At 47.0% G+C, this 17205-nt stretch overlaps 1 protein-coding gene across 3 annotated transcripts in view; it reads left to right on the top strand.

Moving 5' to 3' along the window:
• Positions 1-17205, top strand: part of C2PH19orf47 (chromosome 2p C19orf47 homolog) — a 260110-nt gene that overhangs the window by 86338 nt on the left and 156567 nt on the right. For all 3 annotated transcript variants that reach the window (XM_069644482.1, XM_069644483.1, XM_069644481.1), the window contains exon 5: positions 14052-14136. In XM_069644482.1, the coding sequence (XP_069500583.1) occupies positions 14052-14136 (85 nt within the window). The remainder of the gene's footprint in view (positions 1-14051; positions 14137-17205) is intronic.

Genomic DNA, 17205 nt, shown 5'->3' with positions numbered 1-17205 from the left:
ATGGAGTTTCCAGCGCTCCTGCATGCCTGGTTCCATCTCGGCGTTGCAGGTGAGCGTGGCACTCCAGGTGAGTCTGGGCATGGGCTGCCTCCATTTTGGCCAGTAGTGGCCCCGGCAAGCCCACGCCATGTCCCGAAGCGTCCCTCCTGCGGCTCCCCTTCCCTCTCTCCGCCCACCCCTTCACCCCTATTGCTCCATCAAGTCTTTTAAGCCACCTTCCCAGGGCAGCCCCTACGGCTAAGGACCCCGAGGCGAAGGACGGCTACACGAAGTGTCTGCAGGTGTCTGTAGGGGGAGCAAAAGAAGCAAACTGACGCCAACTAAACTGTAAGTGTGGCACGGGTTCGGAGCAGAGCAATTACTCAACTCCAGAAAACCCTTGTCACTCTTCCTTACCTCTCCTGAACATACCTGTCATCTCCAGCCTAACTCCACTATTGGCCCGACTGTAAATGTTGTAATGCATTACGCACTAACACACTAGCCAATGTTAATTAGCGCCATATCGGTAGATAAATGTCATGATTGGCCTGCATCACCTTTAGACAGGTGTAACAATGTTAGCAAGTACCACACTTAGATTGAATTCGCAATTTTGGCTTGCGTCACATCTAGACAGGAATGTTAGCATTTACCACACTTAGCTGGAATTCTCAATTTAGCCTGCGCCGCATCTAGATAGAAATGTGAATGTTAGCACATGCCACACTTAGATGAAACCGTAATGATAACAAGGGCAACACCCGGATGGAATCATGATCACTAGCCTCCTCACATATAGACAGAATTTTGAATTAACAAGCACCACACATTCAGATGGAATAATAAATGATAGCAAGCATCACACCTAGACACAACTGCAAGGACAGATAGGGCAACTAACCAATCCACTAACCATTTCACCCCTCTGCTTACACAAACTCTAACCAAATACAACCACAAGCCTAAAACGCAGCAATCCGCACAAACTTCACTACACCACAACAAAAAAACAAACCGCACATAGACTTGCACAACAGCACATGACGACTACCGATCGTAAAACACCCCAAGCCCAGCCACCGGGCTGATGCTGCCAACAGCAAATCACTGCTCTCTTGCACTTTTCCAACCGATTCCCACTAACTCAACCCCCACCCCTTCCCTCTTTCAGAGCCGCCAGAGCGCCAGGGGACCACTTCGGTGGTGACCGTGCGCGGTACAAATGTCCTTTAACATTAACATAGTTTCATCGATGGGGTTGGCGTGTTGCATCCCGGTGGTTTTTTTAAATTCATTTATGATTTTGAAGAGTTCTTTTTGGGTGTTTGGTGCTTTGAAGAATCGGTTGTCGTAGTGTTTCCTCTTCGCTTTTGTATCTCTTTGTACGAGCGGATCTGTTGCAGAAATTTCACTTTGTTTGCAGTGTTGTTGTTGTTCCTCTTCTGATTCTAGTTTTCTTTTTTTTTTCTTTTCATGGCACTGAGTAGCGGGGTGAACCATTTTGCTGTGTTTTTTTCCATGATGGAGTGAAGGGTTTTTCTTTGGCGATGTCGTCTGGAGTTGTTACGATCCATGTGTGGAGTAAGGCTACTTTTTTGTCAAGGTCTGCTTCTTCCATAATTTATGCTTTTGGTCTGCTAAGTTCCAGGAGTTCAGTTAGGTTAGAATTTTTGATGGTTCTCCAATTTCTTTTCATGGTGGCTGGTGGTTTGTTTTGTTGCTGGTTTATTGGAATGGCCATTGTGATTAAGACTGGGATGATGAGGTGGTCCCTCCAGAGTATTTGAATTGGGGGTGCCGTGGTAATGAGTTTTCTGTTGGCGAAGATTGCATCAAGTGTATGGCCTGCTGAGTGTGTTGCTCCTTTGACTAGTTGTAGATTAATTGCTGCTAGTTGGGCGGTTAAGGATTTTTGTGTGGTTGTGGGTTCTTCATCGAACCAGATGTTGAAATCTCTGAGGTTGATCAGATGATTGTGCTTGATGGCTAGGATGGTGAGAGCTTCTGTGAAGGCATCTACAAAGGTTGCATCATAGGTTGGTGGTCTGTATATCAGTATGAATGTCAGGTTTGTTTTGGGGTTTACCGATAGATGCAGTATCAAGGATTTGCATTTATCAATGTTTAATGGGTCTTCCAGTTTGATGGCTATTTGTTCCTTGTGTATGATTGCCAGTTGACCTCCCCTCCCAACACCCCCCTGCCCCCATCTCCTTTGGTTTTCCTGTTTGCTTGGATGCATTTGAAGTTTCGGGCAGTTGTTGAGGGTGATCTTGTAGTTGTCGTCTGGCCATGTTTCGGTTACAAATATCGGTCAATTTCACTTTACTGCTTTGGGAAACAGTAGTTTATCCCAGAGAAAGTATTTAAACCTTGGGAAATCTGAAAAACTTCCCTGTGTCGCTGCACTGAAGGTGCTTTGTGACGCAATGTAAAAGGTGATGCCTATGGAGTTTGTCAGACTCCACAACCAAAAGAAACAGTGTACCAAATCGCATTAAAATAAATGAGTGGGAAAAAAGGGTCTCGCTCTCTCCAGGTTAAAAAAAAAAATGGAAGTCCTCAAAATCCCATAAAGTTGCTGGGGGTCTCTAAGGTTGGGGGGGCGGGGATTAGCAATTTTTTTTATTTTTTATAACACTTGTTTATTAAGTTTTAACAACACAACATAGGCATTTATCAGAGAATCACAGCAGCGTTGGCAATAAAAGGCAACAAGAACATGGTGGTATAATGGATACAGCCGGAGTGTGGACAGTAGATGGTAGTACTGGGTATTTTTATGTCCCTGGGCAATGATCGGGGAGGGGGATAAGGGGATGTCTCTCAGTACACGTCCAGCCATTTCCCCCATAGCTTCAAATTTTCGGGGGCAACCCCTCGCATTGTAGATGCGGCGCTCCAAAGATGCGCACCTATTCAGTTCATTAATCCAGCGGTTTAGAGTTATTGGGTCTGCCGAGCCCCAGGTTGCGGCGATTAGTCATTTCCCTGCACCCAGTGCCACTGCTAGGAACAACCTTTCGTGCAATTAGCAAATTTTTGAGAATTCTCCCCAAGGGTCTTCCCCTCAATCACAACGAGGCGTCCTGTGAGGCCTGTAAGCGCCTACTTCCTAACACTATTTAGGAGCGCCGAGTAAAGCAGTGGCCAGCCTATGCTATGTTGCTGGCCGAGGGTAGCTCCCCCGCCACCGAGTATGATGAGATGAGTGACAACCAAGGCTCCACTTCGGACACCACTGACCTTTTTATATAGGAACGCTCTCGCTCCACAACGTCCGGGCCCGCTAGGCACGACAAAAATCCTGATGTGGGGAATTTTCGTCCCAGCGACAGGGACGCACACGAGACTGGCACAAAGTACACAACCCCTGGTTCTGTATCGACGTGTCGGTCGAAGCGTTGCAAGGCGCCAACGGGTACGTCAGATTTTGATGCAATTTGCGTGATCGGCAGCCCTAACCGCAACATTTGTCAGGGCAGTCGTAAGGGCGCCAGCAACAAAAGCCACGCGAACATAGAGACGCCTCAGAAGAGAGCGCAGACGCCGCTCAAGGTCCCGGTAGAGTCCATCTACGCCGCAACCGCCTACACAGCCCAAACACCTCCCTGTAATGCCAAACATCAGCAAGTATTGCTAAGATCGTTTCAACGGTGAAACAAAAGGACAAGGCTAGGGACGCGTCGAAAGATATGTCAAAATACCAGGGAGAGCAGAAAGATTGCTCTGAGTCCACTATCCTTATCTAAGACTCTAGGTGAGAAATCCTGATGTTCTAGGGAGAAAGATCACCAGGAATAGGCCCTTTCCTCCTCTATACTCATCTGGCTCATCATGGACCAGAGGGAAGTTTGAGTTTTGCATGTCACGGGCCAGGTTGCGCAATAAAAAAAAAAAAATACAAATGAACAAGTTGGAAAAGTTGAAAAGTTTGTAGTATTGTCAGAAGATTGTGCTCCTAAAAGGCCTCATGACAAGAGCCCTTATACGCCTATGGCTAAGTTCAGAGGACTTCTGATCCACTTCATGAGGAAGAGTTTTTTGACCTTACTGGTGAGAGTTCCTATCGCCCCATACCTACAGGATGATGATCCCTTTGATGATCCTACTGATTATGCACAGGGATGGGGTGGGGGGTGAGCATCCAGTAGATGACCCTACTTGGGCGTCCCCTACCCCGGACCCTGACACCTTATGTACGGACTCCAAACCCGCCCCCTGCCCTCACACCATTACGTTGGGCATCATCTGTTGATGACCAGATGGCGTTAAACGCTATTTTAGAGCAGTCGAACACTTCCAAATTTCCACACAGGAGGCAGTGCCAGATTCAGATTTTGTTGAAGACATTTTATAGGAGAGGCTTCCTGCCAGTCAGGCTATCCCATTACTTCTATTAAAAGACCCATTACTCCTTCATTATTAATGCCATCACAAACCATGGCAGTTAATCCACAGGTGGAAAACCTTTTTCGCACCTTCCTTACTGACCCTCTCTACATTAGGGGGCATGCCACCCTGGATTCTCTGGTGGTCACGATGACTAGAAAGAGGGCAGGTGTAGCCTTTGCTTAGGCGAGGCACTGCGTGACAAAGAATGTAAGAAATTGTACGCTCTGGGAAAGAGCATCACCACTGCAGCAGCATACTCCACGTGTATAGCCAACAACACCACGCTGTTAGCCAGCTACCAGACGTTCAATGGAACCTGCTGCAGGAGGGGCCTACAGGAGGACCCTGAATCGGTACATACGCTCCTGCTTACGATTCTATCTGAGGGCAAGCAGGTGAACCACGACATTCTCAAATACTTTAGACGCTGCTGAGACAGCAGGAAGGACTTTAGCCCAGGGTACTCTGCTACATCACGCCTGATTGAAGAACTCCGGGTTCAAGCCAGGGACTCGGGCGTCCTTAATCAGCAAGCCGGTGGAGAACTTGTTCGGCAAGGCCGTTGATGAGGCGCTGTAAACCGCAAAAAGGAACACAAGACTTTGAAAACTTTTAACCAAATTACTAAATGACAGAGGGGGAGGTTTTAGCCGCTCATGTCGTGGGCAATCTTACACTCGCTCCCCTCGCAACCAATATGGTTCCAGGAATAATTGGTCCACAGGACAGGGGGTCTACCTCCCCTACCCTGTATCCACCTAGGGGACCACGCCGTGGGAAAGAAAGGGCCATAATTCCACCCCCAGAGGCTCACCGGCCTCCAGTCAAAAATAACTTTCAGATCCGGGTCCCTTCCCATGCATCCCCAGGCGGGGGACGTATACAGACCAGTGGGTGCTCAAGACCGTTGCCCACAATGCCAAGATTACGGCTCCAGGTACCCTCTGAACCGAGCCAAGTGGAACGGTCTCTGGATAACAGTCAGGGAAATTTGTTTACACTTTTCCTCAGACTCCCCTATTCAACAATATTGTGCACAAGATGCATCAGGAACCAGTCACCATGAAATTGGTGGCCCCGATGTGGGCCTGCCAACCCTGGTTATCCCATATGATGGACATGTCTCTCATCCGATGAAACTGCCTTGCCCATACAACATGCTATCTCAGGACAAGGGGGAAACGCTTCATCCATGCCCTCAAACTCTGACCTTAGCGGCCTGGCTCCTGAAGTCAACGTTTTGGCACCTCCAACTTCCACAGAGATGCATGGAGATACTTAAGGAAGTAAGAAAACCTAACACCCGACATTCCTACTCCAGCAAATGGCAGCGCTTCGTCATCTGGTGCAATTCCAAGAGCATCAATCTCATTTGACTGCTCACCTACCCATATTGTGTTTTACCTGACTCACTTACTAGACTCGGGCCTGGTTTTTAATTCCCTGAACATTCACTTAGCTGCACTCTCAGCCTACACTACGTCCCAACAAAAGGTGTTGTGGTGGAAAATACCAGTTAAGGCTTTTTTTGGAAGGGGTTAGTCTCAAAGCTCTTACATACAATAGCGCATTCCTAATGGCAGTCAATTCAATATGAACTACAGGCCCTTTCAGTTCGAGACCCCTTTGTTACAGTTAAGAGAAGGTGGTTCTGCGCACTCCTCGATCGGCGCCCAAATTTATTTCCAAGTTCCATGTGAACCAGTCTATATAACTGCCGACTTTCTTCCAGAACCCGACTAACGTGGCAGAAAGAAGCCTTCACACACTAGATGTGCGCAGGGCAGTCGTGCATTACCTGCAAAGAACTAAACCACTAAGAAAGACAAACCAGTTTTTCGTTTCAGTGGCAGCTGGTAGAGAAGGGATCCTGTCTAAAAATAAGCCATCTCAAGGTGGATTGTCAATTGCATCACACTCTGCTATACACTTGCTAAGGGAGAACTGCCCTTCAAGCCTAGAGCGCACACTCTACTCTAGGCACTGGGGCTTCCATAGCATTCACTGCAAATGTTCCGCTACAGTCCATTTGCAAAGCAGCAATCTGGGGTTCTGTACACACCTTTACGAAACACTTGCCTATACACTCATTATAGGTCTTTTTCTCAGGTGGGAAGGTGCACAGACTGTCGTTGGCTATGACTACCATGGCACGGGCCATCGTCATTCCTGGGCATGTCGTCCTGCATTTACCTCCATCTCTGCAGGTTGCAAATGCAATCCCTACAGGAATTATTGGATGCACGTTTGATACAGTGTCCAGGAGTTTTGTAGACCAGATGCCCCCCCAACAATGAGTTTCGGCAGGTGATAGAGGGGTGGGGGGGTACACTCCCACATTGCCCAGGGGGTGGGATTTCAAACCCTGCCATGCCAGGAGTTGGTCACCACGGAGGCCTCTCTGGAAGATTGGGGTGGGGGCCTCACACCGGACGTCTACACACCAGAGGTCTGTGGCTTCCAGAGAAGGATCTGCACATCAACATCCTACGGGCAGTGTTCTGGCTCCTCCAGTATTTCTACCGTCAGAGAGGCAAGGTGGTGTGGATCTACATGGACACCACCACCACCACCACCACTGCCATGTTCCACATCAGGAAGCAAGGGGGCACTCGATCCCCAGCGCTCTCAAAGGAAGCTTAGGGCTTGTGGCATTGGGTCATCATACAGGGGCTGTCCCTCATCCCATTCCACCTGGCAGGCATCAAGAACCCCTTCACCGACTCACTCAGCAGGGAACTTGGGATCAGGTGGACCGTCTGTTTGTCAAATAGGGCAGAACTCAAAATGCCAGAGGTTTGCCAGCAGATTCCACCAACCGAGGAGCATGGGGGAGAAGGGGGCTGTGTTCCCCTTCTCGTGGGAATGTCTGTTTCTGTATGCTTGTCCCCAGTTTCCTATCCTGCTTAGTGTGATCAACACACTCGGACAGTGTCTGTGCAAGATGATGGTCATCGCCCCGGTGTGGCCGAGGCAGATTTGGTATTTGTCGCCTCCAGTCAAGTTGCTAGTACTTCTGGATCTGCTCACCAGAGAGGCACAATCCTAAATCTCAACCCAGGATCTCTGAACCTGAAGACATGGATCCTGCAGTCATAGCGTTTGGAGGTTATGAGCTGCCAGCAGGCTGCAGAGAGGTCTCGCCAAAGCCAGGTTGTCGTCGACACTAAAGTGTTATGGCCATAAGTGGAAGCGTTTTTCTACATGGTGTCGTTCGCAGAAGATTACCCCTCTGAGGCTCACGGCTCCAAAGATTCTTCCATATTTGCTTTCCTTGCAAACGCTGGTCTGGCTCAGGCGTCCATCAAGGTATACCTGGCGGCAATCTCGCGCTACACCAGATACCCGGGAAGATGTTTGTTGTGGTGCCACAGGCACGTCAAGGAGATTCCATGCCAGACCCATGCTGGAGAACGATTGTTACAGGTAAGAAACTTAAACCGTAATTGACTTTTGCAGCACACTGCTCTTACTCCTACCTCCCGTCCCTTTTCCTCCATACTTGTGGGACATTCCATCCTTCAGGGCGGGACTGGAGCACTTTTGTCAAAAAGCATAAGAAATTAAATTTTTGTCCTTTTTTTTTAAGTTTTTACGCGGGGCCACAGCACGTGGCCGTAACCCCGTCCTCCTGAGCTCCGCCTTGCACATCGACCTTCAGTCTTTTTCTCCACGTGGTCGGGACTGGACGCGCTAGCATTACTGAGAATTTTATTTCTTTTATTCCCTTTGTCCTTCCTTCCTGCTCTGGTTTCACGGTCATCTAGTCCTCCATCTATGCCGGAGCGTCTGGGATTCGTGTCCTGTTGTTCCTGCGAATGCCATTTCGCGAGGGCAGATCCCCACTCTTTGCCAGGAGTCTGTAGGCCCGGAACATCGCTGGGACTCGCGGCTCCCTCTCTGTCGGGCCAGCGTCTTCGGTGGGAGAAGATGTTTCAACTCGTTCCTCCAGCACATTTGCAGCTCTTCATCGACAAGAAAAAGAAATACTGTAATATCTTTACTTTTTTAGGGCGTCCCGGCCAGGGTACTCCTTCCCGGGTCTTCCAGGACCGGGAGGGGCTCAAGCAGCTCTTCTACCAGGGGCATCCCTGAGGTGTCCCATCAAATGTTACTGACCAAATTCAGTCAAATTTAACATTCGGTCAAATAAAACAGAACAATTATACTAATACCTTGAGGGACACCACAAGAAAGTGCACAGAGGAGCAAAAAGAGGAAATGGATAGCCACTGTGTTCTGTCCGTTAGGAATTAGGTGAACTAGGCCAGAACATGCTCAGCGAGGCCAGCTGACGCTAACCGGGACAGCAGGCCGCAGACGGATCTGAAAGTATCACAGCATCCACCGCGGTCGAACAGCATGGTCAGATCGGACACCAGGACACACTCCGTACAACGTCCTGGTCGAAACCCAGATTGAAAAGTCAAAGAATTCAGAGGTTTCCAAAAAATCTGACAGAAGAGGAGCAACCAGGGACTCTGGCAATTTCAGGAAATGGAGACGAGAAATGGAACGAAAATTAGCCAGCACCGAAGCATCCAGTGACGGTTTCTTCAGAAGGGGAATAACCTTAGCCTGTTTTACTTTTGAATAGGAATTGAGAAAGACTGACCGGCCATATTCACCGCTTCCTTGACCCAAGAGACCATGTCTGGCATGACAGCTTGAGTGGCCAAAGGGATCGGATCCGACAGGGCTATGACCTGCAAGACCTCATCCGTAGAGACTATGGGAAACTGAGCCCAGACGTTTGCAGGAGTACCCATTATTTCCAGAGAAGGGAGGAGGGGGATAACCTTCAGGTTACTGTTGTCTTCCGAATGTCAACCACTTTCGAGAGAGGGAATTTAAAGAGTCGCATAGTGTTTGAGTTGGTAGGACTCTTGGGTAAAAGCGACTGATAGATGAAAATGATTTCACCACTGAAAAAGATATTTGACTTGTTGCCGGCCAGCTCCACCCTCTGAGTGAAAAAAGCTTACTTAGCCATCCAGATCTCTTGGTGGCATCTATTTACAAGTTGTTGAAAGCGGCTTTCTCCATGAGGCTATAGGAGCTCTGACGCATACACTCCACCTGCCTCACTTGCAGGTGTGGGTTTTTAAGTTGGTCAGTAAACCACAGCTCAGAACGACATTTCCCGAGTCTGGGTAAGTTTGAGTGGGGCTCTTCGATTAGCCACATCATTGAAGATCTGCGATAGAAAAGATAGCTTAATTTCTGTGGTGCCCATACATCTAAGAGCAAGGATAACAGGAGATCGTCATCCACTTGATGCTAATTAAGTCTCCAGGAGGTAATGGGTGCATCCTTAGCAGAGGCTACGTTCCCTAGTATCTTAAAGGTATTGGGTTATGATCTGACCATAGCACCTGTTTCCCTGGGGCAATGGAAATATTGGCTTCCTGTTCAAAGATCAGATTAAGCATGCCCCCTTGATTATGGGTAGGTTCCTGCACTGCTGGAAATAACCGCAGATCCTGCATGGTCTACGAGAACTGGGCCAATGCAGGCAGCAATGGAAGCTTGAATCTCATGTTAAAATCCCCCAGCAGCACTAAATTCACATATTTTGTCTGCAGTGGTGTGACAAAATTCTAAAAAAGATTAAGAAATGATAGGTAAGCGCTTGGCGGGTGATAAACAATCGGGAAATGCCAAGAGACTAAAGCAGACTCTCTGAAGCGCACTAGAAGAGCTTCCACGCCCAGATTATGGTCTAAAGAAATCTGAGCAAATCGATAAGCGTTTCGGAAAATAACCGCTATACACCCGCCTGGAATGAAGGGCAATCCGATACAGATGAATACTATAGCCCTCTGGGAGAGCTTGGAGCCGGGCCAGGCCGTAGACATCCATCAGCCATGTCTCCTTTAAAAAAAAAAAGTCATCCGGCTGATTGTCAACTAGGAGCTCATGAACTGAACTGAGAGCATGCGCTATTATTGACCGAAAGTTCACTAATAATAATAATTTAGCATTTATATAGCACTATGAACCCTCAGGTATCTGAGCGCTGCTTATTATCACCCACGGTGTGTGGTGCTCATTTATCAACCTCGGAAGAATGAAAGGATGTTTGGCCCTGCTGGGATTCGAACCTGCGTCGTCAGGCTCTGCACAGATGTCAAAGCGCGTGCTCTACTCGTTGTGCTATCGGACCGGACAATAAAAATGCAACAAGCACTGGAACTTCATAACACTGTACCTGGGCATGATAGATCCAGCCCTGTCCTCAGATGCCCCTGCCCATCGGGCCCACCCATGTCCCGTACAGGCCGGGCGGGCTTAACATTGGCACGACAGGCCCTCTCCCACTGCACACGACAGATGCGCTGCTTCTTGAGAGGGACACCCACGAGATGATCTTCACAATACTGTCACTTTGGGACTCGACACAGGCTTCAGTTCAGCAACAGTGGAACGGTGTTGGGTAAGATTTTCTTATCACTGATAAATCTTCCTGACCTGTGTCAACCCTGAGAACATTTTGCTGGACTGGTAGATTTTTCCCTATACCGCCAGTGAGTGTGAACCTTTTTCCACACTGTCTTTTGCTCCTTTTTATGGGTGTCATTTAAGACTCTCCATAGTGCCTTTTTAATGTTATCTTCTGACAACTGAGGCACCACCCCTTTAGCTTTCTCTGGCTAACCTTGTGAGAACTACAGTTCCCAAGGATAGAATGGATCTTTGGATCCCTTTTACATTTTATTAGGTGAGACCAACACCCCCCACCTAATGGAGTGCTGGGGAGATGCAATTATCCCCTTTCTCATTTTAACTAACATTCCTGGACAAGCTTCCCTTTAATGGCTGTTGGCAGTGAACCTTTGAACTAATTTGGTGTACCTTTACCGTGGGCTGTTCCCATGGGTGCTCATTTTACCAAAATGGCCCATCTTTTAATTTTTTTTTTGTGTGATTTGAGTGTTACTTTGTCCTTTCTTCCTTTACCTGACCTCCAAGGCTTGAAAATCCCTTGTGCCCATTTTATCTTCGCGGGAGACCTTGTTAAAGCCTGCCCTGGCTCCGGAGTGTCTGTGAAGACAGGAGGCGAGGGAGGAGTCCAAAACCCTGCAGAGCTTTGTCTTCCTGACTGCAAGAATGCAGTTCAAGCAGGGAGGCTGGCTGTCCTGAAAGGACTGCCAACCCCACAAGTTTGAATGTTGCATGGGTGTTTGATTGGCTGGATTCCTGCATAAACGTCCGATCCTGGAAGCTGAAGATGTAGTCAAACACTGGAACCAAATCCAAACAGGACGATGAAGAAAACACGGCTCTGACAATTTAAAGTGACCTGAGAGCCTACTGTGTAGTAGAACTAGACCCCAATGTCAGCTAGGAATGCCCCCACAATTCTCCAATTTTGCAAATCTCTCAAAACATGTTATATTCAACACCTGACCAAGGACTCATTGAAATGGACTCGCATATACCGGTGCACAGACCTTGCAGTACTGCGATACTGTTGAAAGATGCCAGCCCAAATGCCGGCTATCCACACTCTGTACGGCGCTCTGCGGCTCTCGAGCTAGTTATGCACTTTAAACAAAAGTAAATAATTTTAAAAACCAGTGTTTGCGCCAAGAGTAGGATGTGTATAGAATTATGCCTGTGGAGCAAATGGGGTACGTGGTTAGGGGCGGGGAATGAGGGAATGATAGACTTGTGTCTGGTTATGTTAGGTGCTGAAAACTATTGCATCCTTTCATCACCGGGATTTTTTGGAAGTATTTTATTTCAATTGTATTACTTAGAAAAAACCCTTTGAAATATATGGGGGGGAGGTAAAAGGGGTGGAGAGGAGGTTGGTGTAGGCTTAATCATATAGGCAAGGGGGCTGGGGGTTCCCCCAGATAGAGAAAGTTTCAAAGTAATTGCCTCAAAGAAAATACTTGAAAAAAGAGGGCAGTGAAACGACATGGAACCACTGTAAACTATAAGCTGGTTTTAATTCACTAGAACTTACTAAAATAACTTTCATAACAAAATAGCTCAAGCGACCAGCTATTCAAGCTAGGAAGACTATTGCAATCCTAAGCAGAACCATATGGACTAGCATGGACCCATATACAAAGAACAAAGAGGTTTGCAAAACCCAAGGAGGAAAAAGCAAAAGGTTTGGTGTTTTCCCCCCTCACCCCCCCCCTCTCAAACCCCCTAAAAACAGGAACGACATAACACCCAAGAATGTAATTCACCCCTAACTGGCACACATCTTGCTTTGCTTCCTTTCTTCCTGGAACTTCTGGGTCTCAAAGCTGAAACTCGGAGGGTCCCCTCTGGCGTCCGCTGGGGTTGCATGCTGTCGTCTTGGCGCTTGTGGGTTATAATTAAGGCTCCCGGTTTTATGGAATTTTTTTTCAACATTTCCATCTGTTTATCCATATTTATTTTTTGCATATTTTATCTGTATTTATCGACTTTTATTTTTTGCTGTCGAAGTGTCCACTAGTATTTTTCCACAAATATTACAATAAATACTATGCTCGCATCGCTGGTTCATGTACATCAAGCGGCAAACAATTTTCTCCTTAAAACAAATGTCCTCCTTTTGCTGCTGACTGGAGAAGCATCTCTGCAGCCATTTAAAGGTTTTGAAATGAAAAGAAATGAGCTTTTAAGGTCTCTCCATTGTTACTTTCCTCAGACATTGGATTAAAAGACATGCTTGACAACCCGGAGAGCTAAACAAGAGACCTTAATTTCTTTTTTTTCGTTTTGAACAAATGAATACTGAAAGGAAACAGGGCGAATTCCATCTGTATTTTTGTGTAAAAATAAGTAAAAACGGAAAACTGGGAGCCTTGGTTATAATTTGCTTACCTGGCCTTTTCGCCATAAGCGCAGCTGTGCCTACGTGTATTCTTATGTGGGGACTTTTGAACCATCTTAAACTCTTGTGACTTGGAAAGTACTTGCCAATGCATGGATGTTTTTCCTGAGTCCCCTTTGGAGCCTTGGGAGTTTTAGGCCTAAGAACTGGGATTTTAGCTTGTACAACTTGCTATTTGTAATTTTTTTGTTTTTGTTTTTTTGTTTTTTTTGTTTTTGCAATTTAAACTTTGAGTCATTCAACCTGTAATATAACATCAATAACACATAAATGCACTTCCCCTTAGCCCTTCAGTGGAGGCTAGCTGTAGCTATTCAGTTCTTAAGGAGTTGATGTGCACATTCATTATACTTAACATAAACCATCATCCCACTGTGCAGTCCTTCATTAGGCTTCTCCTTTTGTGATGATTTTTTAAAGCCCCGCATTACAATATGGTAATGTTTTGCTACTTTATCGGTCTACTGGTTACTTATGTATCACTGTATATTTTAGAATGTAAAGAGACCATATGGGTTTGAGACTAGAAGTCCAACTGTATCCTACGTTTCGGAAACTATGTATGATTTGGGATTCTTTGAATCGAGGGTGTAAGGGACTCCATAATATTGTGCGTGGCACTGGCCTGCCATTGTTAGTCGAGTATGTAATCCGCACAAGATCAGTTTCCATACTGACAGAGTGACTGGTTAAGGGTAGCATTTCTTTTCCGTTGGGGGCACGGACTTCTACTTAGTAAAATTCGACATAGGACTGCTCCTAGTGAGATGACAATTCTTGATGTACATACACCCTGTTGCTACTAAGTACTAAATATGAGATTTCATTTCAGGATGTATGCAAGGCTGTAACAGAGTGTGTCTCTCCAAACCATCAAAGCAATCAGCAAAGCGACCTGCGCAGAAATGCACATAGTCGTAAGTATACAGCCCTGCATCTCTATCCACTGTATTTCTTTGTTATGGTGTTTAAATTGACTCAAGTAAACTGGTGCACAGTTCAAGTTGCAAACTACTAGCAATGAATAAGTAACTTGCTAACTGGCATGAATGCAAATTCTCCGCATGAGCAGACCACATTTGTTTTCTGGCCATTGGCAAATTAATTTATTTATTTTTAAACTTTATAAGACGGTCACAGCATAAAGCACAATGCAACTTTGGTCAATACTTTACATGTAAATGTCACATTGTAATAGAGTTATGGATTAATTCACCTTACACCAAGTCATTTGGGGACACAAGTTCAAATTTAGCAAGAAAAGCTCTGAATTTATTTGTACATTTGAATAGCGCACAAAACAGAGGTACGTAGGCGCTTAAATCTTAAGAGATTGGTTACAGGCATAAAATTTCAACTTAATCAAATCCATCAAGGGTTACAGAACAGGTACAGTGCAAGCATGTAGGTTACCCTCATGACTTGCTATCTTGACACATAGTATACAGTTGCACTATTTACAAAATGTAAGCAAATTACACTGCCAGTAATATTACATATGAATGGTGGCTAAATAACTTGCGGTCGGCTTGTGGGAGAAACAGTTTGGATAAAGCCTGCTTCACATTCTTTTACATATATTTTACATATATCATGTCTTTGATCCAGCAGTTTAGAGTAGGTGCAATCTTAGATTTCCAGCATTTGAGTGTTTCTTTTTGCCACAGCACAGGCCAGATTGAACTACCTCCATGTTTATATGGGGTCTTCCTTATTTCTCCCAGTAGGTATTTAATGGGAGCAATTGGAACGGGGTGTCCAGGATGTCATTCATGGTACTGGCCACCGCCACCCAGAATTTAAGTAGAAGGCATGCCCAATACATATGGAAACAGCCTGCATGTTCGGTCTGGCATTTAGGGAATCTATTTGATACATTGGGAGAGAATTTCGCCACACGACAAACCACCGGTCACCATGAAAAGAAATTTGTGAACCGTAAAAATATTCCAGGCAGGTAAATCAGAATATAATTGAAAACACTCTGGACACTGCTGAGACGGCAGGCAGGTCCCTGGCCCAGGGCACACTACTCAAGCGGAATGCTTGGCTCCGCAACTCGGGGTTCAAGCCTGAAACACAGGGCGCTCTTATTAACAAACCCATAGAAGAGACCAATCTCTACAACAGATGACTGTGAAGCCTCCCTTCATGTTCCCCCCCAACCCCCCCACCCCCCCAGAGCGGAGGCGGTTCTCCTCAGTCCTTTCAAGGCCAATCCCGTGCAGGTCAAAACTACAATACGGGAAACTGTAACTCTAGACAAACATCCGGAAGCCCCGCCAACTACCCACCTAGGGGTCAACGACGAGGCAGAGGCCCCAACCCCAGAGGAGCCGTAGCCTCTGGTCAGAAATGACCAACGGATCCAGGTCCCCTCCCATATCACCCCGGTTGGGGGGGCGTTTAACATCTTTCCTCGCGGCATGGGAGGGGATAACTTCAGACCAATGGGTCATAAAGACGGTCGCACACGGGTACTGTGTGGAATTCGCCCGACCACCACAGTTCAACCTGGCACGTTCACGACTCCCCTCGCTGGACCATCTGCAGATCCTGAATCAAGAGGTGGAAGCACTTCTGGGAAAGAATGCCATAGAAGCCGTCCCTATTCTTCAGATAAACAAGGGTATTTATTCAGTGAACGTACTTGTACTCAAAAAGGACCTCACATGCGCCCTGTTATAGACCTGCACCCAGCGAACAAATTTATAAAACCTCTTATATTTCAATGTTGCCACCGCACAGGAAATATCTAAGGTTCAAGATAGAGGACTGGCATTACAAATTCAAGGTACTCCCCTTTGGCATCAACTCAGCGCCCAGGGTGTTTATATAGGTCCTGGCAGTAGTGGCAGCACACCTGCGCAGACTATCCGTCCCGGTTTACCCTTACTGCAACGACTGGCTCGTAATGGGGGACTCCTACAACACATGCTTTTGAACACCCAGAAGACTGTAGACCACCTGTTCAGTCTGGGATCAACGAGGAGTCCAGTCTAGTCACCAGTCAAGTAAAATGATTACTGGGGGCTCTAATCCGGACAAAGGAGGGCCTCGTCTTTCCCTCCAACGAGAGGGTTCAGAACATTCTTTTTCAGATCCCTCAATATGTAGCCAGTCTGAAGGTGACAGTACGCAAGGCCATGCGGCTGCTAGGGGGGGGTCATGCATATATTTGGTTCCCCATGCGTGCCTGCGTCCCATGCAAGAGTGGCTCAACAGCCAGTGGTGTCAGGCCAGCGGACAATGGAAAGATCTGATAGTTGTCTCGCCAGCCCTCATGCTCTCTCTGCAGTGGTGGTCGAGGGAAAACCTCTTTCATGGGGAGTCCTTCACCACCCCCGCAGTTGAAGCCACTCTCACGACACATCTCAAGGTGTGAGGGGAAGGGACCCTCACCTGCTTCAGCAGACCGCATATGGAGTGTGGTCCCCACAAGTAGCACCAACCATATAAATCTGCTAGAATTATTAGTGTTCAAAGCACTAAAAGCCTTTCAGACCCAACTACAAGGGAAGACAGTTCTGATTCTGGCAGACAGCACCACAGCCATGTACTACCTAAACAAACACGGGGGCACACACTCTCCAGGGCTATACAAACTGTCGCAAAACATTTGGATGTGGGCTCTCAAACACAAGATGTTTCTGTTGTCCCAACACGTTCCAGGGGAACTCAGTCTTGGCAGACATGCTCAGCAGAGATTTCCCACTGCCCGTAGAATACGACTGGTGTCTGCACAAAGACATTGTCTTCGGTGTCTTCGCAGAATGGGGCTTCCCAGAGATCGACCTTTGCAACTCAGGAGAACGTCCAATGCCAAGACTACGCCTCCAGGTACCCCCAGAACTGCTCCATGGGGAACGGACTCTGGATAACATGGTCATGGACATTTGTCTACACTTTTCCCCCAACTCGCCTACTCAACAAGATGCACCAGAAACCAGTCGCCATGATATTGGTAGCCCCATGTGGGCCTGCCA

The sequence above is a fragment of the Ambystoma mexicanum genome, chromosome 2p, assembly GCF_040938575.1.
Source record: "Ambystoma mexicanum isolate Mex_15411 chromosome 2p, UKY_AmexF1_1, whole genome shotgun sequence".
Lineage (NCBI taxonomy): Eukaryota > Metazoa > Chordata > Amphibia > Caudata > Ambystomatidae > Ambystoma > Ambystoma mexicanum.
The sequence above is the reverse complement of the archived record's forward strand: the minus strand, read 5'-3'. Positions and strand labels throughout refer to the sequence as shown.